Genomic DNA, 26,416 nt, shown 5'->3' with positions numbered 1-26,416 from the left:
ATCATCACAGAAAGACTATACTTGAACCTTGTTGGAAAGAACCTTAATTAGGCACTACTAACAATTAACTGACATTGTCTTCTCTAAGGACAAAAGTTAAAAAAAGACTGGAAACCTTAAGCAGTGATTCTCTAGGATGGCATTGTATAATAGAACTTTCTGCACTGATAAAAATGCTCTGAACAATATGGTAGTTACTAGCCACAGGCTATTGAGTATGTAAAATATGGTCAGTGTAACTGAGGAACTGAGATTTTTTTTTTTTGAGGAACTGAGTTTTTAATTGTATTTAATTTTAATTAGCTTAAACTTAAATAGCTACATGTAACATAGTGACATTGTGGCTACAGAGAATTGCCAGAAGCAGATAATCATCAAACACAGGACTAGTTCTACAAACTCTAGAACTAAAGTTGAATAATTTATATCCAAGTTAAGGGAAAAAGCCATTTAGGATTATCCAGATAGACTCAGATTTATTATGGGACATATTTTAATATCCAGATTTGGAAGTCTAGAACCATGGCTTTGAAGTACCTTGCAAACTTTTATAATAAACTTGTTTTAATGTTTGTGCTGTCGGTGTGGCAGTAGCCAAATGTATAGTCTCCAGAGACTTAAATGCTGATGCCCATCTGCTGTAATGCTATATGGTTAAACAAATTATCATCCAAGAAAAAGAACATGAAGGCATGATGTTTATAAGAATGAAAATGACTACCACAGAAAACATAGAACAGAATGATGACACACTAAATAATGGTACATATTTGGACTGACTGTATCAAATGGTTTAATTCAGGCTGTAAAGTGACCAAAAGTGGGAGAACTGAGAAATGAAACTGAAATCACAATTTGTAAAACTGTTCTATGAGTTGCAACACAGATAAATTGTGCCAGACCATGACATGCAATACAAAGTATCTTAGCTTAAATATCTTTAACACCAGCTCATTCAAAACCATGTGTTCTAAGATAAGATCATGAACAGATCAGTTTAAATAGTAACTCTACACAGAATCATGAGTTTCAAGGATAAAACCAACACGATTATTCCAGCTACTTGCCTAGATTAAATATTCTAATTAAGTCCTACCCAGATATCTCTTTCTAACTGCCCTAAAATCACTGATAACTAATGCTAGCATACCTAATACCCTATATGTACCCTTCTGTAACTTCCTCCTTTTGAGATACTGTTAAGATTCTATCAAGGTGGTGCTCTCCTTTGCTCTGCAAATTTATTACTACAGGTTTCCCTAGAGGGCCTTATATGAGGTTTTAACACTTCTGTAGCTTAGTGGCACACATCTACTGAGATTATCTTTCTCAAACATCAACAGCCATGTATACCTTTCTCTTTCCCTTTACTCAGTACTGCCTCCCGTTCTGCCAATCCATGTTCATTTTCTATTTTATTTAAATCCCTACCAAAGGCAAAGGACTCACCTCCTTTAGGAAGACTGCCATTAAAAATTTTATCCGTTACAACTGTGTTCTAGAAGTTAGTATACATTTACTACTACAATACTATTAAACTATTGTCAGCTAGCTTTTTCTCTAGTTTTTAAATATATGCATGCCTCTTTTAAACACTTTATTTTAATATGATTATAGATCACAGGAAGTTGCAATAACAGTACAGAGAGGTCTCATGTACCCTTTACCTAGCTTCCTCCTATGGTAACAAACCACATAACTATAGTACAATATTAAAAACAAGAAACTGACATTGATATAATGCATACTATAGCTCTTTATCATTTTACTCATGTAACTACCAACTTAACCAAGATATATAACTATTACACAACCAAAAAGATATCACTCATGCTACCCCTTTGTAGTCACACTTCCCCTCCCTTTCCCATTCCTAACCTCCTGGCAACCATTAGTGTTTTCCAACTTTATATTTTTGTCATTTCAAGAATGTTACATAAATGGAATCATACAATATGTGACCTATTGAGACTGGCTTTTTTCGCCAATATCCTTGAGACTCATCTAAATTGCTGCATGTAGCAACAGTTCATTGTTTTTTATTGCCATTTCCTGTTTTTCCCTGTTACAAATAAAGTATATCATGCATTTTTAATGTAATTATTAACATATTGTAAGTATGTTAGGGCTTATAGCTGCCATATTATTCTATTTTTTTTTATTTTACTATTTATTTTATTTTTCAACCTTTTATTTGGAAACACTTTCAAACTTACAGGACAGTTACAAATATAATATAAACCCTCTATGGAGTACACCAGCAAACCCCTATTCCCCAGATACCCAGATCTACCAATTTTAACATTTTGCCACATTTGCCATATCATTATACCTATCTGTATTATGTATTGCCTTTCATTGTTTTTGTTTCTTTAGTTGCTCTTTTTTAATAATTATGGGAATATATATTCAAAATAAACATTCCTATCTCAAACATTCCCAAGCATTTCTTTCAGTGGCATTAATCACATTCACTATGCTGAGGTTTCCTCACCACCTTCTAAAATCGAAACTTTCCCATTTCCCCAAAGAGAAACCTTACACCCATTTTGCATTAACTCCCCAACTCTCCTTCCCCCACCCCACCTCCTGACCCTGGCAACATGTACTATATTTTCTGTCATTAAGAGTTAGTATATTCTTTAATGTTTTCTTTGTAGTTATCATGAGGCTCAATTTTTTTTAATTGAGAAATCTGCACACACATACATTGTATATGTGGTATACAATCAATGGTTCACAATATCATCATGTAGTTATATATTCATTACCATGATGATTTTTTAGAACATTTGCATCACTCCAAAAAAAGGAAAAAGAAAAAACTTATACACCTTACCCCTCCCTTTCATTGACCACTAGTGTCTCCAACTACCTAACTTATTTTACCCTTTGTCCCCCTCCATTATCTATTTACTTATTTATTATCCATATTTTTTACTCATTTGTCCATACCTTGGATATAAGGAGCATCAGGCAGAAGGTTTTCACAATCAGAGTCACACTGTAAACGTTATATCTTTATACAGTTGTCTTCAAGAATTTAGGCTACTGGAACACAGCTCAACAGATTCAGGTACTTTCCTCTAGTCATTCCAATACACCATAAACTAAAAAGAGGATATCTATATAATGCATAAGAATAACCTCCAGAATAACCTCTCGACTCCTTGAAATCTCTCATTCATGGAAACTTTATTTTGTTTCATTTCTCTCCTTCCCTTTTGGTCAAGAAGGCTTTCTCAATCTCTTAATGCTGGGTCCCAACGTATCCCAGGCTTTTGTCCCACACTGCCAGGGAGATTTACACTCCTGGGAGTCACGTCCCATGTTGGAGGGAGGGCAGTGAGTTTGCCTGCTGAGTTGGTTTAGAGAGATAGGCCACATTTGAGTAACAAAAGAAGTTCTCTGGGTGTGACTCTTAGGCCTAATTTTAAGTAAGCTTACCCTTTGCAGGAATAAGTTTCATGGGGACAAACCCTAAGATTGATGGCTTAGCCTATTGATTTGATTGTTTCCACTGTTTGTGAGAGTATCAGAAATTCTCCAAATAAGGAAGTTGAATATTTCATGAGGCTTTAACATCCTAAATCTATAACAATCTTGTTTGCTTCGATACCAACTAACCTTCAAGAGTATATACAAACCAAGTTCCTACACCCCTCTGTCCTCTGACCTTTACGTAGCTTCTATCACAAATTACAAATATGTACATTGTAAGTCCAAAATACTGATTCATCATTACTTATTTATGTATTGCCTTTTAGATTCTGTAGGAAGTAAAAATGGAGTTACAAACCAAAAATACAACGGTACTGGCAATTATATTAACCCATGTTGTTACTCTCACCAGAGATCTTGATCTTTACATGTGGATTCTAGTATCTTTTCCTTTCAACCTGCAGAACTTTCTTTAGTATCTCTTGTAGGGCCAGTCTGGTGGTGATAAACTCCCTCAGGTTTTATTTATCTGGAAATGTCTTAATTTCTCTCTCATATCTGAAAAACAGTTTTGCTGGATATAGAAATATTGGGTGGTAATTTTTTACTTTCAGCACTGTAATAGTCTTTCTCCTGCCTTTATTTCATGCCTTCATAGTTTCTGATGAGAAATCATCACTTAACCTTATCAAGCCTCTCTTATATGTGACATGTTGCTTCTCTTTTGCAGCTTTCAGAATCCTCTCTTTATCTTTCTACATTTGACAGTTTGATTATACTATGTTGTGGCATGGCTTCTGTGGATTTATAATGTTTCACATTAAGCACCTTGGATATGAATATTCATGTCTTTCATTAAATTCAGTAAGTTTTTAGCAATGATTTCTTTGAATATTCTCTCTGCCCTTTTCTGTCTTTCTTCTCCGTCTGGAACTTCCACAATGTGTATATTGGTATGTGTTCTAGTTTGCTAGCTGCCTGAATGCAATACACCAGAAATGGAATGGCTTTTAAAAAGGGGAATTTAATAAGTTGCTAGTTCACAGTTCTAAGGCCAAGATAATGTCCCAGTTAAAGCAAGTCTATAGAAATGTCCAATCAAAGGTATCCAGGGAAAGATACCTTGGTTCAAGAAGGCTGATGAAGTTCAGGGTTTCTCTCTCAAATGAGAAGGAACATGGTGAACACAATCACAGTTTCTCTCTTGGCTGGAAGGGCACATGACAAGACAGGCATCATCTGCTAGCTTTCTCTCCTGGCTTCCTGTTTCATGAAGCTCCCCAGGAGGCGTTTTTCTTCTTCATCTCCAAAGGTCGCTGGCTTGTGGGCTCTCTACTTCTTGAGGCTATGTCATTCTTCTCTGTTCTCTCTGAATCACCCTCATTCTCCAAAATGTTTCCTCTTTTATAGGACTTCAGAAACTAATCAAGACCCACCCAAATGGGTAGAGACATGTTATCACCTAATCCAGTTTAACAACCACTCTTGATTGGGTTACATCTCCAGGGAGATTATCTAATTACAGATTCAAACATACAGCATTGAATAGGGATTATTCTGCCATTACAAAATGGGATTTTGATTAAAACATGGCTTTTCTAGGGTCCATACATCCTTTCAAACCAGCACAGTATACTTGATTGTGTTCCACAGATTTCTCAAGTTTTGTTTACTTTTCTTCATTCTTTCCTCTTTCTCCTCCTCAGAGTGGATGATGTCAATTGTCTTATCTTTAAATTTACTTTCTTCTGTTAGCCTCCAATCTGCTGTTGAACTCTTCTAGGGAATTTAAAATTTCTGTTACCATGGCCTTCAGCTCTGTTTGGTTCCTTTACACAATTTCTATCTCTCTATTGATATTCTCTTTGTGTTCATCTATTATTTTCCTGATTTCTGTTAGTCCTTTTATCATGTTTTCCTTTAGCTCTTTGGGCATATTTAGGACCACTTTGTTAAAGTCTTTGTCTGGTGTGTCCGAAGTCTGGTCTTCCTTGCTTATGGTTTCTATTACTTTAATTTTTTCCTCTGCCTGGGTCTTCACTTTCTGTTTCTTTGTATGTTTTATATATTTTTGTTGAAACCTGGACATTTATTATTTTAATGTATTATAATTGGAATTTAGACTCTAATGTGTGTGTTCCTTAAGCTTGATTCCAGCTCGTGTTAAGACAGAGCTCTTCTTGAATTCCAGGAGCTTAAAAAAAATGAAGGGAAAAAGAAACCACCTTTCCCAGTCTTTGCATACTGACCTGCTCTCCTTTAGGGTTTATCCATACAATGAGTTTAGAGAATAGCTCAAGGCCAAAGTAAATGGGCCACCCTATCCTTTCTATGCATGTAACTTGACTCGGGCATGTGCATGCGGCCCTGGGAATTCTCACAATTAGAGGGACATAAATATCCCCTTTTCCTTAGGAAACAGTTTCCTTATGGTCCCAGGCACTGCACTGTATAACCTACTGCTAGCAATCCCTTGTCCAGGCAGCCACTTGATTGCTCTCACATAGCATTCTGTAGAAGAGCTCAATTAGCTGCCTTTTACACATAGGACAAATTCTGGGATGGTGAGGCCCTCAGGTCATCACCAGACAGATTGGGCCAGACATCCATGCTCATCCTATGTACACAAGGTTACTCTGCTCCTTCAGAAACTAGACCCATGGACCTACACAGGGAGAATGGACTTGCTGCACCCTGAGCTGGTGAAAATAAATACATATGTATATATATTCATTCTATATATTATATAGAATATAATGTAGAAGAGGGGCTAGCCAGGCTACCACTTTTAAATAGCCTTTTTCTTGGAGCTTGTCCTGTTATGTAATCCTTTAACTGCTGCAGCTTTGAGAAAGATGTTTCTGCCAGTTCTTGCTGTTGTTCAAAGCTTTTGTGGAAGGATGGAGCCTTCCTGATAAGGGTGGGGTTCTGCCATTTTAGTTTTTGTTTTCTGTTTGGTCCCTCTCTATTTTTCTTTTGTTTTCTTTTTTCTCACCTTCTTGAGGATTACCTCAGTATTTTTAGAATTCTATTTTGATTTATGTCTATTGTTTTTGAGTATATTCCTTTTATAGATTTTTTTAGTGGTTGTTCTAGATATTTCATTATACATACATAATTTGTTAACTAGATTATAAGCATTCCAAGATAAGTTTTTTCTTTTCTTAAAAATTCCTTCTATTGCCTGTACTATGCAGAGGACAGATAATCTACAATATATGTAAAATATTAAGCTCAAGGTACAGTTTCTAAATGTAAAAATAAAGCAGTAGATTCTCTTCTCATTTACCTTCAAAAGAAAATAGAGGGGAATAGACCAGAAGTTTTAAGAGAAGGGTTTCTGGAGATATCTGTCACTGATGGCTTCCCAACTCATATTAGCTTCTTGACCCCTACCAGTACCTTGATTCCTTGATCTACAAACTCAGTAGTCAGTTACATATATACTTCTAGGCAGTACATTATAGAATATTTATTATTGTTATTATGGAGAAGCATAATAACACTGGTTACCTATGTACTTTAGAGAAGTATAGCATGGTGAGATTATATATGACTTTTCCCCTTTTCTCTATTTCTAAAAAGTCCAAATATTAGATGATAATAAAAAAGTACTTTAAAAAGATGTATGTATAATGACAGTATAAGTAGTATACAATAATTCCATGTGATTGTTCCAAATAATGATTACTGTAAGTAGTCAAAAGAGGGAGAGAACAAATTTGGGGAGAGTGTTTAATGGATGGCCCTAAATAGGAAGAAACATCTGAAGTGGGTTTTGAAAGACTGATGAGATTATAAAGTAGATCATAACCTGTGTTGGTGAGGATGTGGGGAAATAGGTACTTTGGGGTATTTAAGGGAGGGTTAATTGGTATATATTTCTAGAGTCAATTATACCATAAATAACATTAAAAGTCATAAAATAAAAAGGAACACCTTTTATCCTAGCAATTCTACTTCAATTAATTTAAGAAAATAATTAAATGTACAATTAAGTAAGAATGTTTTGGTTTTCATTTTTTGGGTGCATGGTCTGGGAAATGAATAAGTAGGAATGTTAATAATCACAGCATTGTGTGTTTTAATGGTGAAAAACTGTAAACAAATCCAAAGTCTAACAATAGGAAATTGGTTAAATTAATTAGATACAGTAAAATTATTTTATAGCCATCAAAGATGGACTATCAATATAATTAATGACACTGAAAAATATTTGTGACCTGTTATTTAAGTACAAAAAAAAAAGCAGACCATAAAATAGTATTTACATCAATGTCTCATTTTTATGAATAAATAAATATTTATAAGGGCACAAAAATAAGTCTGGATAACTATTCATCAAAATGTTAATAGTGGTTTCTTTTTCTTTTTACATTATACTAGAATGTAAGCTTTATGAGGATAGGGGTTATTGTCTTTTTTGTTTACTACTGTACTCCCAGCAACTAAAATAGTACTTGGAACATAGTAGGGGCTCAGAAAATACTAGGTAACAAAATGAATGCTTTTTTGTATTTTCTAGTTTTCCTATAAGTAAACAGTTTTATAATATAAATTTTTTTATGTTAAAAATAATAGATTGAAAAAGTAACCTTGGTAAGGATTGTTGCAGGGAATAGTGATGCCATTATAAAAACAGGTAAGTCAGGATGGAAAGATCCTTTGGGTGGTAGAAGGGAAAGACAGGGAGTAAGATTAAGTAATGGTGGAACATCATTTTAGAAAGATCCAAAAGAAGTTGAAAATGGTGGCTTAAGTTTGCAAAAGAGGTCAAAGTTGAGGATATAGATATGGGAAATTATCAACAATATGTGACATGAGAGGAAAAACTCTAAGGGAGAATTTTGAGAGGCAGGAGGATATAGCAGAGGACAGAGTTTTGGGGAATAACCCATTTAGGGCATGGAAGAGGGTAAGGAAAATAGAAGGGAAAAAAAGTAGTAGCAGTGAAGGCATCAAGAGAGAACAAAGTCATAGAACACAAGTGAAGAGACAGTTCAAAATGGTGGGTAAGGAATGTCAGTTATGACAAATGAATGGGACAGACAGATTAAGGGAGATGAATACCAGGGTAATTTGGAGATTAGGAGATTATTAGTGTATTCAAGCAATTACTATAATAATGTGGCAATATTTAGATTTGGGAGTTTTAAAAGAAAGTGGATACTGAAAAAGGAAAGGCAGTGGGTGCTTAATAGTAAATAGGAGGGGAATAGTCCAGTAGCTCAAGAGGGTACCAGGCGCTTCAGTACAGATTTTCTTATGATAACGGCAATTTTTGTATATTTGGATATAGAAAGGAGAGGAGCCATTAGAGAGAAATAATCTAAAGTTCAGAAGAAACAATTTAGAAACCAAAGTTCCAAACAAGGTGAGAAAGAATAAGCTCAAATGTATAAACAGAGAAATTGTTCTTAGAAAGGTACAGAAGTACTTTTGCCTCTTAGATTGGAGGAAAAGAATATAGCTGAAGGAAGGGGGAAATTCTGAGGTAAAGAAGGGAAGATGGAGTCCTCATTCAGTTTTGTTTGGCAAATATTCTTCTAGCTTCATCCTTATCAGAGAGGTGATGAGGTGATTTTTCACTATGATCTTTTTCAGTAATGCTTTCCTGCTTGGGAACAAAAATGGAGAAAGGAAAGGATAGAATTGTTCAGTTTGGATATTAGCATTAAGCAAAGGAATAGATTAAAGGAGTGAAGGTATCTGAATTATTAATGAGGGCAATTCTAAGTGGCAAAATAAGGTCTTTAATCTGGACAAGAAGTATAGTACAGCTAGAAGAAAATAATGAGCTATTTAACCTGAAAGCTTTCAGAAATTGTCATTGAAAAGTGGAAAAATGGAATTTAAGGAAGCTGGAGTGGGAAACATTGTGGCATATTGGAAATAAGTCATACAGACAAAAAGATGTGGGTGGGAAATGAGGTTCCACTGCTTACACAGGATATATGGTATCAGGCAAGTTGCTTTGTTTCTTTGCTTCAACTTCCTTCTACATAAAATGTGGGATAATTATATTAACCTCTTAGAGCTGTGTGAATCATAAAGCACTTAGCATTACTGGACACAGTATGCACTCAAATCCCCACTCCTTTTTTTCACTTGCCAGTGAGGACAAAGATTTTAAAGATTCTCATTTTTCTAACAGCAGCTGCTTATGGAAGGCCCCAAGGGATATTACACAGAAATCTTAGAATTGATATACCTAAAATTCAAACTCATTTGTATAGGCCTCTGTTACTATGGCCAAAAAACTCTCCAACAGACTGAGCAAAGGCATAGTGGAGATAAATGCACTTAATTTAGATGTGTGTGGGGAGAGGGGAGAAGGAACAAGGGGGAGGGGAAAAGGGAGAAGGGAGAGAATATGAATGAATTAATAAGAATTATGGCATATGGCTGAAGCTGACTGAAACTATTGTCGAAATTAGCAGAAGACTCAGAATCTACTGAAGGAAGAATTGCTGCTCATACTTTGAGTAACTAGATAACAAGCACACAAGCTTCATTTCCTGAAAATAGTAGCTGTTGGCTGATTGACACCCAGTCTAAAGACCTGTTAGGTGATCCTCTAAACTTCAAGGGGATCAGCATATGTTCTACAAATAGAGAGCTAATGTTACCAAGAGTCAAAATTAGAAAATAAAACTGGGAAATAAAAGGCAGGGAAAAGAAGAGGAAGATACAGCTGTCTCTAAGTATAAAACATAGATCACCTGTCTCCTAGTTGTATTCATTCTGTAGGCAACTGACCCAGTCATTTTAAATACTACACATATGCTGATAACTTCCAACTGTCTATCTTTAGCCCTGATCTTTCCCCTAAACTCAGACTAATATGTTCAATTGCCTACTCAATATTTCTATTAGGATTTCTAACAGGTATTTCAAATTTAACATATTTGAAATAGAATCCCTGATTTCTACTACTTAGTCCTTCCCACCTGGGTAAATGACAACTTTATTGTTAAAATTGCTTAGGCCAAAACCTGGGTGTCCTTCATCTTTCTTTTAAAGATTTTAACATTACTGTGGTAACATAAATAAAATTTCCCATTTTATCCTTTTTTTTTGTACACCAACATATTAAACTCTATGGCAAAGCATGTATCTTATTAATCATCTGATTCAAATATATTCAAAGCATTTTCTTTGGAGGGACTAAGTATAGAAAACCTAAAAGAATATTTCTCAAGTATATTTTCTAAACACATTCCTTAAATGTGACAAGCATGCACCCTACTTTAGAGATTTTCCATTTCTTCTTGCTTCTATCTGGAACATGTTTCCTACCACATGGCATACACCCTCAATGCCTTCAGATTTCCACTCAAAGTCACCTCATCAGTGAGGCCTGATTACCCTAAATATAAAAGAATATTTTGTCAGATAACTGAAACTCTTCTAGATATATCAAATAGAGGAGGGTAGAGTAGGAGAGAATTTAATACAGGGACTTGATTTATAAATGTGTTGGAAGGATTGGCGGAATGAAAGGAGAAAATGTGATAGCAAAGAAGACACATCATCCCTAGGGCCATTACTGAGAGTTGAGGAGCCTGCATTTCTGTTAACAGCTTTTTCTTCTTGCTATCTTCTAATATCATGAGAATGTATATCAATGGCAAAACCTAACTGGACCACAGATGGCAAGAGTCTGGGAAATCTAGTTTTCTGATGGAGTCTTACTGATGGAGGGCACAGTAAAGAAGGGCTGATGTGGGTTAAGTTTCAACAGACAATATCTAGCATGTACCCCTCCTCTACTATCACTCTTTATCATCTTATTCTTCTCTATTTTTCTTCATATAATGTATCATCATTTGGTAATTTATTGACTATCCCCCCATTAGAACATTAATTCTATAAGAACTGGAAACCTGTCTGTCTTGCATGCTACTGTACCTCCAGTAATCAGAACTGTGTCTGGCATCACTGGCATACTAAGAAGGGAAGGGTAGCAGAAGTGATCCATCTCAATGGATACTCCTCTCTTCAACACTGTTAAAAATTCCGGGTACATAGTGATAATAAAAAGTAGACTGACTTTTAGTCATTTTGATTGTTTTTGTCAAAAACAATGATCGACTTTATGTGAGGGTAAAGGGCTAATTAAACCTTTCTCTATCTCCAAGGACAAATTTGACCTTGGGTTAACTTTCTAGCTCTGTTCCCCTAGAAATTTGATAAGGACAAAATGTCAGCTTCTTATTAGGCAATATTGGTTATGGTATAAATGATTTCCTATTGGTAATCTGTACATGGAAGAACTAAAAATACCTAGTGGGAACCATTGCTTTGAGCTTCCTTACATGTGGTGTTACTTGTAACTGAGCACTTCCCTTTCAGGACCCTGCAAGCTGCCCAAGATTGTTACAGGAAATACTGATCCCTCTCTGGAACAAGGGGTTTCTAAGCCAGGGTAGCTCCCATACCCTGTTAGTATGATTTCTGTACCCTAGCACCTGCACTGTCACTAAAGAAACAAAGAGAATAACTCCTGAATAAGAAAGCCTGATGCTGCTCAGCTGCTGATTTCCTGTTCAATATCTAAGTAAGCTGGTTTAGGGTGTGGTCTTCTAAGTGTGAATGTTCAGTTCAGAGGACTTCTTGGTAGGCATTCCAGCATATAATAGATACTCAAAATATTTATTGAACAAATGCATAAGATTGGATATACATGCCCACAATCACCTAATCACCAAATGCTTTTACATAAATTAACATGCATAGTTTGCTGATGACAACAAATGTCTAAATCATCTCTTCTGTGTTACTTTTGGTTGATAACTACTCTACCTCCCAGTTTTGAAATAATTCCCACATAGTTAACAAGTTTATGTAGCTATGAAATACTAGGCAGATTTTAAATATAGTATACATAGACATCATGAATAGCATTTTTTTTTTGGATTGCTAAAGGCCAATGTTCTACTTATCAATGCATGTGCTGGTTTGAAAGGATGTATGAATCCTAGAAAAGCCATGTTTTATTCTAAATTCCATTTTGTAAAGGCAGAATAATCCCTATTCAATACTGTATGTTTGAATCTGTAATTAGATCATCTCCCTGGAGATGTAACCCAATCAAGAGTGGTTGTTAAGCACGATTGGGGGAAATGTGTCTCCACCCATTTAGGTGGGTCTTGATAAGTTTCTGGAGTCCTATAAAAGAGGAAACATTTTAGAGAATGAAGGAGATTCAGAGAGAGCAAAGCAGAACAACATCGCCACGAGAAGCAGAAGTCTAATAGCCAGTGACCTTTGGAGATGGAGAAGGAAGATGCCTCCCAGGGAGCTTCATGAAACAGGAAGCCAGGAGAAGAACGTAGCAGATGATGCCATGTTCTCCATGTGCCCTTCCAGATGAGAGAGGAACCCTGATTGCGTTCACCATGTGCCTTTCTAGATAAGACAGAAACTGTGACTGTGTTTGCCATGTGCCTTCCATTTGAGAAAGAAGCCCTGAACTTCACTGGCCTTCTTGAACCAAGGTATCTTTCCCTGGATGCCTAAGATTGGACATTTCTATAGACTTGCTTTAATTGGGACATTTTCTCAGCCTTAGAACTGTAAACTAGCAACTTATTAAATTCCCCATTTTAAAAGCCATTCCATTTCTGGTATATTGCATCCCAGCAGCTAGCAAACTAGAACAATGCACTAGAGATTAGATTCACAAAGTGGACATATATGAAGCCATACATCTCAAAGGAAGTCAGAACCACTTCTTAAGGGGAGCTTGTGACTAGCTTTACTGTATTCACATTGATAGACAAATATAATATTTTTTGGCCTCTGAAAATAAATGATTTTTTTTTGCTGTTGTTTTTTGAGTATGTTCTTGAGGATTTTCAAGCCTTTAGGAGAGACGCTATATTTATCTCTTTTATCTCCAATCTGCCTAAGAGGCACCCAATGAACATTTGTTGAAATAAACTAAATTATATGGGTATAGAGAGCCAAAATAACAATTAACTTTGGATAGAAGTAGGGGGAAGAATGTGGAGCTATATGCAGAATCAGAGATTTTGTTATCTAGAAGCATTGTTCCCTTCTAAAACTATGATATGTACAGAAGGCCAGAGAAAGAAGTGGCAGGGAGCCATATAGAATCAATGCCTCTTCAATGATAGTCAGGTCTATAGGGGTAGGGAACTAAAATTACAAAGTATTGTTAGGATTCCATAAAATAAACACCATCTCCATTTTCACACTATCATCTTTCTCTGTCACTAGTGAATAGTAATAATAGAGTATAAAAATTATTTTAAAAAATAGTACCACAAATTTAAAAAATGTTTTTGCATAAGGAAGAACAAAGGAATATCATTATTGCGGAGTGCTGAAAATAAATGGTAATTAATATTTTAAAATGTCACCTTCTGTGTGAGACTAAAGCAAAAAATGTTTGTTACAAAATTTATATTTTGACTATTGCATCTCCTAATATAACTTATGTAGATAGTTTGATTGAACACCATAAGAACTTGGAATCTCAGATAGGATATGAAATTTTATTGGTTTGTCCAGAGTGATGCCCCGATGAATCCCAGAGTAATTTGATCAGTGAGTGGAAAAGTATTTGCAAAGCCCCCTTCGGGGAATGGTGAGAACGGGGAGAAATTCAACTTCCCCAAGTTGAATTCTTGATATTCTCACAAGCAGTGTGGACAACCAAAGCTATAGGCTGAGCCCCCAGTCTTGGGGTTTGTTCATATGAAACTTAACCCCACAAAGGATAGGTCAAGTCTACTTAAAATTTAAGCCTAAGAGTCACCCCCAAGAGAGCCTCTTTTGTTGCTCAGATGTGGCCTCTCTCTCCAGCCAACATGACGAGCAGTCTCACCACCCTCCCCCTCTCTACGTGGGACATGACTCCCAGGGGTGTGGACCTTCCTGGCAACGTGGGACAGAAATCCTAGAATGAGCTGAGACTCAGCACCAAGGGATTGAGAAAAACCCTAGAATGAGCTGAGACTTGGCATCAGGGGATTGAGAAAACCTTCTCGACCAAAAGGGGGAAGAGTGAAATGAGACAAAGTGGCAATGGCTGAGAGATTCCAAACAGAGTCGAAAGGTTATCCTGGAGGTTATTCTTATGCATTAAGTAGATATCATCTTGTTATTCAAGATGTAATGGAGAGGCTTGATGGAGCTGCCTGAAAATGTAGAGCTGTGTTCCAGTAGCCATGTTTCTTGAGGATGATTGAATAATGATATAGCAGTCACAATGTGACTGTGTGATTGTGAAAACCTTGTGTCTGATGCTTCTTTTATCTACCTTGTCAACAAAGGAGTAGAACATATGGAAAAAAATAAATAATAGGGGGAACAAATGCTAAAATAAATTTAGTTTGAAATGCTAGTGATCAATGAAAGCGAGGGGTAAGGGGTATGGTAGGTATAATCTTTTTTTTTTTCCTTTCCTCTGTTCATTTTATTTCTTTTTCTGATGTCTTTTTATTTCTTTTTCTGAATTAATGCAAATGTTCTAAGAAATGTTGAATATGCAACTAAGTGATGATACTGTGAATTACTGATTATATATGTTGATGTTTTATTTTTTTTTAATTTTTTAATTAATAAATAAATTAAAAAAAAATAGTACCAGTGTACTGTGGGCATAACTGAGATTCTCAGTCCAGTTCTACAAAAGCACTAGAGAGAACATAAGCAACATAGCATAAGCAAAGTTTCCAAATAGCTATATAATAGAAAAATATTTTGCTCATTCTATTTAGCTTTTCCAAGCCAACCATGAATTCATTTAGATGCACAAAGCAAATAAATAAATCGTAATAAGAATGGCTCCTTGAGTTAATCAGTTTAACAGAAATTTCTTTCTGAGGCTAAGCATAGTATCAGTTGGTTCTAGGACATTAAAATTATTACTATGTGGATCAAATTGAAAAAAAATGTTTGTTTTGGGTCTGTCAATAGTTTTAGAGACTATTATGAATTGAATTGCGTTCCTACAAAAGGCATGTTCGAGTCCTAACCTCTAGTGCTGTGAATAAGCCATATTAGTAATTAGGATCTTTGAAGATATTATTAAGACGAGGCCAAATTTGATTAGGGTGTGCCCTTAATCCAATATGACTGGTATCCTTATAAGCAGAGGACATTTGGACGCAGTAAGACAGAGACAGAAAAAAAGAGAGATGGCCACAGAACAGAGACAGAGATTGACTTAATGCCATAAACCAAGGAACTTCATGGACTGCTAGTCACTGTGGATGATGAAGGTGGTTAATACTACAAATATAAGGATGTTTTGACATTAAGAAAAAAGATATAGGAATCTTAAAGGTTCACAGCTCTGCACAGATAATTCAATATTTTATATACACCATGCTCATTTGTGGTACAACCGGAAGTATCTATGGCCAACTACCCAAAGGATCTCCATGCTAAAAAGGTTCATTATCACAGGCTTAAAGTATACTCCTAATCATCACCATGTACTTTACAAATGCATGTTTAGTTATAAGGTTTTATAGATTATAAGATTATAATTATAAGATTATAACTATACATTTAGTTATAATCTGCCAGAACAGTCTAAATCCAGCACTGCTGTGATAAAACTTAACTTTTTGTACTATAAATTCTAACATAACTGAGACTTTGTTTTTCTCATCATTGTATCTAGTACAATTGGGTAATGAGTGAATGAATGAGTGAATGCGTGAATACAAATGCCGTCTCAACAAGTACATTATGGCTCCTAAATAAAGGATAGAAAGGAGATTTACAATTTCAAAGATTGAAGTAAAAAAACTATACGGGCCATTTACATTTTTAAAATTTCCATGATTTTTTTTTTTTTTTTTTTTTTAAGAGAGAGGGAGGAAGGGAAGGAAAGACAGAGAGAAGGAAGGAAGGATGGAAGGAAGGAAGAAAGGGAAACATCTTTAAACATTTTCCTGTTTTATTGTATTTTGTTTGTTTGCTTGTTTTTTACATGGGCTGGGGCCGGGAATCGAACCGAGGTCCTCCGGCATGGCAGGCAAGCACTTTGCCCGCTGAGCCACCGCGGCCCGCCCTCCATGATTTTAAGAAATTAAAAATAATAGAAATGAAGGGCTTATTTTCAGAACAGAGTAAGAGACTTAAAAAAAAAAGAGAGAGAAAATAAACCTGTTCATCTTTTCTTTAAGAGGGCCAAAGGATTTTTTTTAATCTCAAACATTTCTGATTCTGTTATAAAGCTCTGAATTTCCACTAGATTCACTTTTTAATGTTTCCAGTTTGATTTTAGCATTTCTGATTGAAGTTTTGTACGAACTAAGCAAAACAGGGAGCAGGAAGATTTTCAGGAGTCCTTAGAAAAAGATTGATTTAATTCCCTTTTTTAGATTAGGATTAAAATGACATTTTGACACATTCTGAATGGCTTGAGATGCTATCTTTATAGGAAAAGAGAAAAATGGATTTCCAAACCCCTCCTGGTGATTCTAGATCACATGGAATTTTAGCAAGAAGAAGGGCTAGCCATTGTATCCTGACTGATGGAATTCCACCCCTTACATCTCCTGCCCCCTCCAAAGAGGTTGTCCATTATCTCTGCAGCAGGTAGTCACAATCCATTGTCCTAATAAAGTATTGAATTTGTACAGTTAAATATCTATAGCTAGCAGCTAATATTCTTTGTTTATATCTTCTGAGAGTATAGAGAGCCATTAGTTTGTAATATTTCATTCTAATAATAGAAGCGAACATTTCTTTTTTATTTTTTTATTTTTTTTACATGGGCAGGCACCGGGAATCGAACCCGGGTCCTCTGGCATTGCAGGTAAGCCTTCCTGCCTGCTGAGCCACTGTGGCCTGCCCAGAAGCGAACATTTCTTAATAAGAAATTTCTAGTTCTTTCTTCTTCTTATCTACTTGAACTACACTGAAGCCAACCTATTATTTCCCTGTTATAGGAATATACATCCATTGGTAAAATCTATAATTGATAACATTCTATTTACAATACAGCACAGATGTCAGAAATATTTTTACCTGTAAGTCCAGCTCCCCACACCCCCCCACCCCGAACTTTAAAAAAAAAATTTTTTTACCTCATTCCCTGTTGACATGACTGCAACCACTGGAAACTTATTAACTTCAACCTCTGTGACACCTACAGTTGCCAGAAGACCAATCTCTGAAGGGCCCATGTGGGTTCCCTTGGCTAAAACGCATTCCCCTCTTTTAATATCATGGCCGATGGGTCTGAAAGTCAAAGTAGAACCATAAGCAGTATGATTAGGAATAACATTTTCTCATATAAGAGGGAAACTTTAGCGTCAGAGAAGGAAGACACTCAAGGGGAGAAAAAGGTCAAGATGTGAGGCAGGAACTGGATAATAAAATGAAACAATTCTAAAAACTCTATGCTTTTATCATGTAAAAAACTGAAATTATACAGTGGAAGACAGAAATAGGATTTGTATTTAATACTGCTAAACAGGCATATGTTATTTCATATTTGGAAATAATTTTCCAAATTACATTTTACTTCATTAAGTTAACAGCAATTGCAAACTTTCTTTGATAAAAAGCAAGAATTTGTATGAAAATATCTAATGGCATGAATTAATCTATAGCTAGCTAGCTCTGTGGTGAGGAGAATGATGCTGATGAGGTTACAGGCATAGAGGTAATTTTCACTTGGACCACTCAGGTGACTCTTGTTATGTAGCCCCAGGGATACATTCATCTTGGCCTGTTGCCAGAAGGATAGGAGAAATGTAGATTTGTTATAAGAGACGTTAAGCAAACAGTGGTATTAATGGAATCAGGGCCAACTTATTCCATTGTAAGAAAAAATAATTTAAAGTATATGTACTATTAATGATGAGAAAGTTGTCTCATCTTTGTAAACTAACAGCAACAGATTATTTCATTATTATTGGTATTCAGTAGAGGATGGGCTATCAGCTAATTGTGTAAATATCCAATTCTGGAATTATCTGTGTTGACACCAAATTCTGGATTATTTAAGAGTGAGGTTAGGTAATTCTGGATTATCTAGGGGTAGGGTTACCTGTGGATTATGTAGGCTCATGACATTATCTCCTTCTCCTGTTGCTTTTGACTATTTCATTTGTCTTTAGTGTCTTTAATAAAAAATAGGTAGGGCAGACATAGGATGAAGAATTCAGAATATTCATTTTGCTACTTATTAACAGCCCTGAAAACCAATGGGTAATTCATATAGCTGTAGATTTATAACAGCCATACTTTCCTAAATTTGTGAAACATGAGTTGGCTATATATTCTATATGTTATGAAATTACCTGATATCTTGGCCTGGCCGAGCTTGCACCAAAATTCGCACTTCAAGTTCTTCAGTGCCCTGCAATAACAGCAGGCTGTATAATTTGAAACAGAACAATCCAACAGAATTTCTGATTATCATTGATCTACCCAGATGCTTTTATCATAAGATAGGCTGAGTACATAAAAACATGGAAAAACAGAAAAGCATTTGTTAACCCTTTTAAAACACTATGAATTTCTACCACAGGTTCCTGAAAAATTAGGAGGTTTGGTGCTAGGAAATAAACTAAATATTTTATCTAATTTTCATGTTTTAAAAAAGTACCAATTCAAAGATTGAAATATGCTTTGCAAGTAGCATTCTCAAGGTAGTATGGCTACCTTAAAGGATAAAGTGAATGTGCATGGAGATAATCTTTCTTTTCTGTTTACACGAATCATGGGTTCAACACCTTGCCAAGGTTCCCAGCTATATGGAGGAATTTCAGTGAAAGACTTATAGTTTGCCTGGTAGCATATTTCTATAAATTAAAAGTGATCATCAATTTTACATTAATGGACTGTGAATAATATTGTGATGTTCGAAATGTGTTGTCATCTGGCAGAGCTTGAGGATGCACATGTTTTGGATTTCAATATCCTGTTGGTTATCCTAATGCCAATAAATTGGCTTGGACAATTTTAGCAGAAGGCATTGTGACCTGAATCCTAAGAGTTGAATTGTATAAGTACTCCATGTATAAAGATGATTAACAGGAAAATCTCAGATCAAGAAAGGTTGCTATCTCTTGGCATGGCCAAATTTAACTCTATTTGCAGCCCAGGAGAAGTTATATATATATTTTTAATTTTTAATATTTATTTTTGACATCAGCTTTTTTGGCATGGGCAGGCTCTGGGAATCGAACCCAGGTCTCTGGCATGGCAGGCAAGAATTCTACCACTGCGCCACCATTGCACCACCCTAACATCAGCTTTAAAAATATTTCTTAAACGTCTTCACAAAACAAGAAAGATGGCCAGTCATTAAAACCTCAGTTGAGATGACTCTACTTTGAGTAGTGGCTAATGATCTGGTTTCAGTAATTACCACTAGTTTTCAGGAGAAGAAGACCTGCTTAGACCCCAAAAGATCTCAAGTCTATTATTTTTGGCAATAAAGGGGGAATTGGCTTAAATTTAATATCTCTAGGTTGTCATTTGGTAGAGAAATTTTCCTTGGATTGTAGAAAAGCAGAGCTGAACATGTCATTGTTCAAATGCTTCACTTAGTGTAATGTAATATTTAAGAGCTGGCCTAGTGATCTTCATTAAATTCTCCTCCATTACATTCTGAATTTATGACTTCATATTTTTTCAGAAGCTAGCATCAATGAACAAAATTTCTCAGCTAGAAAGTATGTCAACAGTTAATATCTTTGTTCTATCTTGAGACAGTTTTTACCTTATTTGAATGTGAAATTTCTTGGTTCAAACATGGCTTAAATTCTGTTATAATAAAAACAATAATCACAAAAACTCCCTCCCATAACAAAAGAATTTTAAGCCGAAGGCTGTATTTATTGGAGACCTGTGTGCTACAATGTAAGATTCCAATATAACCAAAAAACTGGGCTAATCTCGTAAGCATTGCAGAAAACGGGCCTGACATAATAGTCCACAGGAACAAAAGCATGGTAAGACCTGGTGATGACATACATCATCTGATTCCCTGATAAGTTCAGTATCTTCCACTTGTACTACTGCATCAGCACCGCAGGGGATTGGAGCACCTGTTGTAACCCGCATGACTTGTCCTGGCATTACTGTCTGAGTTGGCTGAAAATACAAACATGTAAGAGAGCTGAATTACTTTGCTATCGCAAAGGAAAAGTCTACAGGAAACATAACATTTTTAGAAATAAACAATAAAATGAAAATCTTAGGGTCTTATTCATTTTTGGCCAATGTAATAAAAACTAACCACAAACAGGTACATTTATACCAAAGAGGCTTTAACTTGATTTAAGTTGACTTTATATGTTCTTCAAGGTAATGACTATTCAATGCCTTTCTTGGTGCCATATTTTCCTTCTGAGTAACTGCCATATATTTTCTGCTATTGACTCTCACTCAAATAATGTGAACTTTCTTTGTATAGGTAAAGTGATTTCAGAATCTGTAAGAAAACAAATGCTAGGCAATACTATATGATTTTATGAATAACAGTTATGAAAAACCAACACCTTTGTGATTTACTGAACTTCTGAGACTTGAGAAGTGCTTTATTAACTAAATGCTTTATTAACTGTATTTTTGGTTAAATAAAGACAAACCAAAAAAAATTTATTTTAATTACTGCTCTTGAAACTTTCTAAAACATATTAATTCAACTTTCAACTAAATAGTATAATTCTAGCAAATGTAGTTAAACCATTTAAAAATGATTCCAATGTTTGTCATGATTTGGGTTAAACATCAGGTCCAAGATTTTCATTGTCTGAACTCTCATATGGATGGCATAGGAAGCTAGGCTAAATATGTTCTGACCACAGCACCTGCCCTACATGTGGAAAAGCATATTTATATAAGATCAATCTGATAGGTTTGATCCATCCTCAGAAGAGTCACTTGTCCTGAGCCATGATGTAGGTCAGAGTTCAGAAAAGGAATGCTTCAAATTCCTCCTTAAAGAAAATTTTAAGAAAACATCATCCCCCAATAAAAAAGATATCTTTCCAAAGATGTCTGTCACATAAATATTTAAAATGTTAGGAATGGTCAAAGAAAATAACCTACACTGGAAATACAATCAAAGTTAAACTGGAAATGTATTACTAGAAAAGCTTTTGAAAGCTTCTGCCGTAATATTATTGCTGCAAAGAAAATCACAAATAGTTAGTATTTATTAAACCTTCAAGCTATGCTTGAAGTGTTAAGTGCATTATATATCCTAGAATAAAAGTCCTATAGATAGGGATTTGTCTTATCTTCTGTTTGCCTCTCCAGATCATACAACCAATTCTCTACCCTGTGTTGTGGCCCAGAAAGTGGGACTTTGTGGACTATCTTGACCAGATTGCCATCACTCTGGTTTCTGATTAGGTTCAGCCAATGGGAGGGACCAACAGTGAGATAAGAGGGTAGGAGACAGACAAAAGTAGGCTCTTTCCCTGGTGGGTTGCGTTTTGGCAATGCTGTATCATCACTATCACTGAGGGTCACAGCTGCATTTAGGTAGCCCGCTCTATTAGCTATGAATCTCCCCAGGTACAAGTACCACTCTCGTCTCATGCCTCTTCAGACCTACAGGTGGTAATAGCGTTTCACTATTGCTACCAGTTGAGTCTTTCATATTCCTTTGTTGGTTTCCCTTTATCTATCTATCTATCTATCTATCTATCTATCTATTTCCCTTATATATATATATATATATATTTCTATATCTTGGAAATAGCCATGCATTAATCTCTCTTTAATCATCCCTTCCCCAGACATATTGCTCTAGCACCCCAAGGCCTAGAAAAGTGCCTAGTACAAAGTAGATACTCTAATAAACAGTTCTTCCAGAAGAATGAATGAATGTGCATCATCTCATTATCACAACTACATTATTATCACCACTTTATAGGTTTGGAGTCAGAAACTTAAACAGATTAACTAATTTGCCCAAGATTACCCACCATTAAGTAGTAGCACTGGGATTTAAATTTACGTATGTCTAATTCCAAAGACAAAGACTACTATGGCATACCTTCCTTAATAAATCAACAGTTTATGTAAAAAATTTTATAGTGCCATTTCTTACAGAAGAGTGATATTGGATCAATATACTCTTCATGCTATCTTTTTTTGGCTTACAATTCCAATGTTCTCCATGTTTTTCTCCCACAGATACCAGACAAGGATATTCTTAGAATCAGACTTGGCACTGAGCTTTATATACAAATGTCCTGTTCTTTGAACAAAAGAGACACTCCAGGCTTATTCAGAATTGTTACATTTTAATGTAATTTTCCACCAAGATATTAAAAAAGTTTAAAATGAAAAGCTTAGGGCTCAACACATGTAAAACTTATTAAAAATTTTCAACTCCAGATATTTTTTACTATGGAGCATCTCAATCTACTATATATGACCATTTTGCAGTTCAGTAATTTTTTATGAAAAGCATTAACATCTTGATACATGTGTTTTTTTTAGAGGAGGTGCTAATATCAAAACTATCTTCTGTGCCTGAAGAATGATAACTTTTAATACAGGCCTAAAGAGGTGAGTCCTTTCCTGAAAGCATCTTTTCAGCTAAGCAGAAAATGAATACTAATGTGAATTTCATGGTAGTTGCTTCTCAAATTGAGATGTGTTAGCCTAGAGTCCTTCTTCAGTTCAGTTGAGTTCATGTACTGTATTTGCTAAATTTATTTTAAGTTCTACTGTGGTTGGACCTGTAATTTTCTCCACTTCTTGAATTAAACCAATTTATATGAATAGTTTCTGTATGATTATTGAATAAAAAATTTGCCACTCTCCAAAAGAAGCAATTCTATGTGGTAGGTAGATGACTCACGCCAGCGCACATATATTAAACTCAGTTTAAAAGCTATTTTTTGATATATAAAGATATATATCTATGTAGAGTGGACACTGCTGGGGAAGTTTTCAACATACCTAGGGGACACCTATTAGCCTTCACCTACACAGCTCCCCCTTCCTTTACAACTCCTTGCAAATATTTCAATATGTTTTCATTCTGCAGCCTGGGGAGACATTAGGTCAACTAGAATGGCTGACCAAACCTGATTTGGGAACAAGCAGCCCTAGTTGCTTATCAGAGGTGGAACTCTCAGTGGTAGGGCCCTCTCTTCTTGAGTTGGGCAGCACCAATTGGTTTTTCCTCTCTGCGTGAAGTGGAGTATACCACGCTGCTGTTCGCTGACCCTGACCCAAGCAACTGGGCTGCTCAGGAGATCGGTCATGATGGGATCTCTTCCCCTGCTCTTTGGACACTCTGTCATTTGCTGGAAGTTTCTGTTGTGCCTGAGCTTGTGTTCCCAGAATGTAGTGGCCTGCTCCACAGATACATAAATTGCACCTAACTGAACCAACTGCAAATGTTACATTTCAGCAGTAAGTGAAGAACTTCTTTTAACTTCCAGATTAGCAGTCATTCTTCCCTTTTAATTTTTATTGCTGTTCCTTATATTCTTTATATAAACAGTTCAAATCTTGATATTTCCTTAATAGAAGTGTGAATTGGATTTTTTTGAGCTTTGCCCAATGCTAGCACTTTATAATTATAGAGTATTTTCTTTGAACATGTTCAGTGCTAATCAATGGGTTCAAACTATAAATGATTTAAGTTCAAGTATTTTGATACCTCAAGAAGCTATTTTATAAATCACTACTCAGTGTGTGCAATGGCACTCCAATGTTCAAGTATATGTACTTTCTATAAGTGAGCAATTTGGCTCTCACAAGGTCTCTGAGATTGTTATAAATTCTGCGTGATAGATCAGTTATAGATAAAGGACATCATAGAAAATTTGAAGAAAATCCATTTCTTGTATGGTTTGGGTCTTTCCTTCCATCAAAATTTTATAGGAAGTTACAGAAGTCAGCAATGTTTGAACTGTTTCACAATTCTTCTCATGCTCCTAATTCTCTAGTACAGTTGGAGGTCTTAACTAATAGTAAGCAAGGTTTAAGAAGTTCACAAGACCCTGGAAACCTGCTACTTATTCCTGTGCTTAGTAGGCTGTGGGCACTACCAACTATTTGCAGTTTCCCTAAGAATTCCATTTGATTATTTTAAACATCCCTGTGTCTTGATTTATATACTACTTTCTCTACCTTGAATGATCCTTTCCCATCTTGCTTTTGCAAAACTCTCTGAGGCCCAGATCCAATGTCATTTCCCTAATTTTCCCAGGCTGAAATGTTCATCCTCTCACAGCACTTGACTTCATACCATTAGTTTAATGCATGTTGGGGATTGGATCATGTCCTCTATAATAAAGACATGTTTAAGTCCTAACCTCTGGTCCTATGAGTGTGAAAGTATTTATAAATAGGATCTTTAAAGATCGTATTAAACTGTGGCCAAATTGAATGGGCATAAGCCTTAATTCTATATGACTGGAGTCCTTATAAACAAAGGAAATTAGGACATGGAAGTAGCCACAAGAGGAAACCTAAGGAAACAGATCACCATGTGACAGAGGCAGAGATTGATTGCTGGCAGGCTACCACCAAAGTACTATAGACTTTGGAGAAAGTATGGCTTACCAATACTGTAATTTTGGATTTCCAGCCTCTAAACCTGGGAGGCAATAAATTCCTTTTGTTTAAGCCAATCAGTTTGTGGTATCTGTTATAACAGCCCTGGAAAACTAAGACAATTCCCAACAAACTGTATTGTATTTAGTTGCTTATCTCTTCCACTAGATGAAAACTCCTTATGTGTAGTAATCATGTCTTAATCTAGTTTATATCCCCAGAACCTAGCAGAGTGCTTGGTACACACAGTAGGTGTGCTCAATAAATGTTAGACCCAACATTTTTTGGATGGCATGCAAATAATGCTTGAATAATTGCTATTTTATGGCTTTAGATTTCCACTGAGGATGGAAATAGGTTCCAAGAAGTCAAAAAAGTTAATAGGTCACAAGGAAAGTAATTTATTAAAAAACAACCAAACTGTTTTTTTTTTTTTTTTTTTAGGGAAATGGTTATAGGGACTAAAACTAGCCTGCTTTCAGCATGGACAAATGATCTAATCACTGCAATGCAAGACCTAGCTTCACAACTGTGTACACGGATCTCCTCAGTGCCTGCATAAAGAGATGAAGCAGACAGGTCAACACCACTGGCATCATCCTTCTTTTATATACTTCCTTAACCCCATTCTACTGTCAGTGTACATGGAAGTACATGGTAAGCCAAAAAAGAGAAGACATGGGATGTTGTTTTTTTCCAACTGCCACCTTTATTTTTACATAGTGTTTATGAAAGCTTGGTAGTAGTAGTTGAGTTTCCCAGCCCAGGAAGAGGAAACTTTGAAGGGGAGGTGAAGAGAGAGAAGTGCTTTAGATCTATTTGATAAGGTAAGAAATCTTTTAACTGCTCTCCATAACTCATTGGATTAACAGGTGCTTTCTATTTCTTCTTAAACATAAAAGAAGAATGGCCTCTGCCCAAAGCACACTTTAAGTTTGATGGTTGGTAGACTGTTCTCTTTACACCTGTAAAATACTGCCCCAAGAATCAACTGAGTTTGTTTCCAAATTTATTTGTATCTGTTTATGTCAATAATAGTCATTGAATTAAGTAATTTAAATAAATATTACACAAACCATTGATACATGTGTATAAAAAGAGTTACTTTTTCCTTATAAAATTAAGTTAAACTTTTGGAAAAACTCAAAGGGATGCTGTTAAAAAGAACTGTTGTCAAATGAGGTGTGGTTAAGGCAACTGTAAAATCTAGACAGAGTCTATGCTTAGATGTTTTACAGTGTTCTTAAGTGTTCATTCACTTTAAAGAAACCAAAACTGGAAATCACAGACAATGCTTTATGGGTGTGATTTATGTAAGAAACACCAGACAGAAGTTCAAATAGCAGATACTTACTATAAGAAAAGTCTTGGCCTTCTATCAAATTAACAAATAAATGTATAGTTAAGTTAAATGTCTATTTCAATTAAACTTAGAAAATAG

General features: G+C 35.6%; 1 protein-coding gene across 25 annotated transcripts in view; it reads right to left on the bottom strand.

Moving 5' to 3' along the window:
* GPHN (gephyrin) overlaps window positions 1–26,416 on the bottom strand; it is a 750,954-nt gene that overhangs the window by 69,087 nt on the left and 655,451 nt on the right. For all 25 annotated transcript variants that reach the window (XM_077122754.1, XM_077122739.1, XM_077122741.1 and 22 more), the window contains 3 exons: window positions 20,419–20,538; window positions 18,738–18,796; window positions 17,517–17,670 (listed from right to left, as the gene is read on the bottom strand). In XM_077122754.1, coding sequence (XP_076978869.1) covers window positions 17,517–17,670; window positions 18,738–18,796; window positions 20,419–20,538 — 333 coding nt within the window. The remainder of the gene's footprint in view (window positions 1–17,516; window positions 17,671–18,737; window positions 18,797–20,418; window positions 20,539–26,416) is intronic.

Source organism: Tamandua tetradactyla, chromosome 12, assembly GCF_023851605.1.
Source record: "Tamandua tetradactyla isolate mTamTet1 chromosome 12, mTamTet1.pri, whole genome shotgun sequence".
Classification (NCBI taxonomy): Eukaryota; Metazoa; Chordata; class Mammalia; order Pilosa; family Myrmecophagidae; genus Tamandua; species Tamandua tetradactyla.
This window is presented reverse-complemented; position numbering and strand designations above follow the sequence as displayed.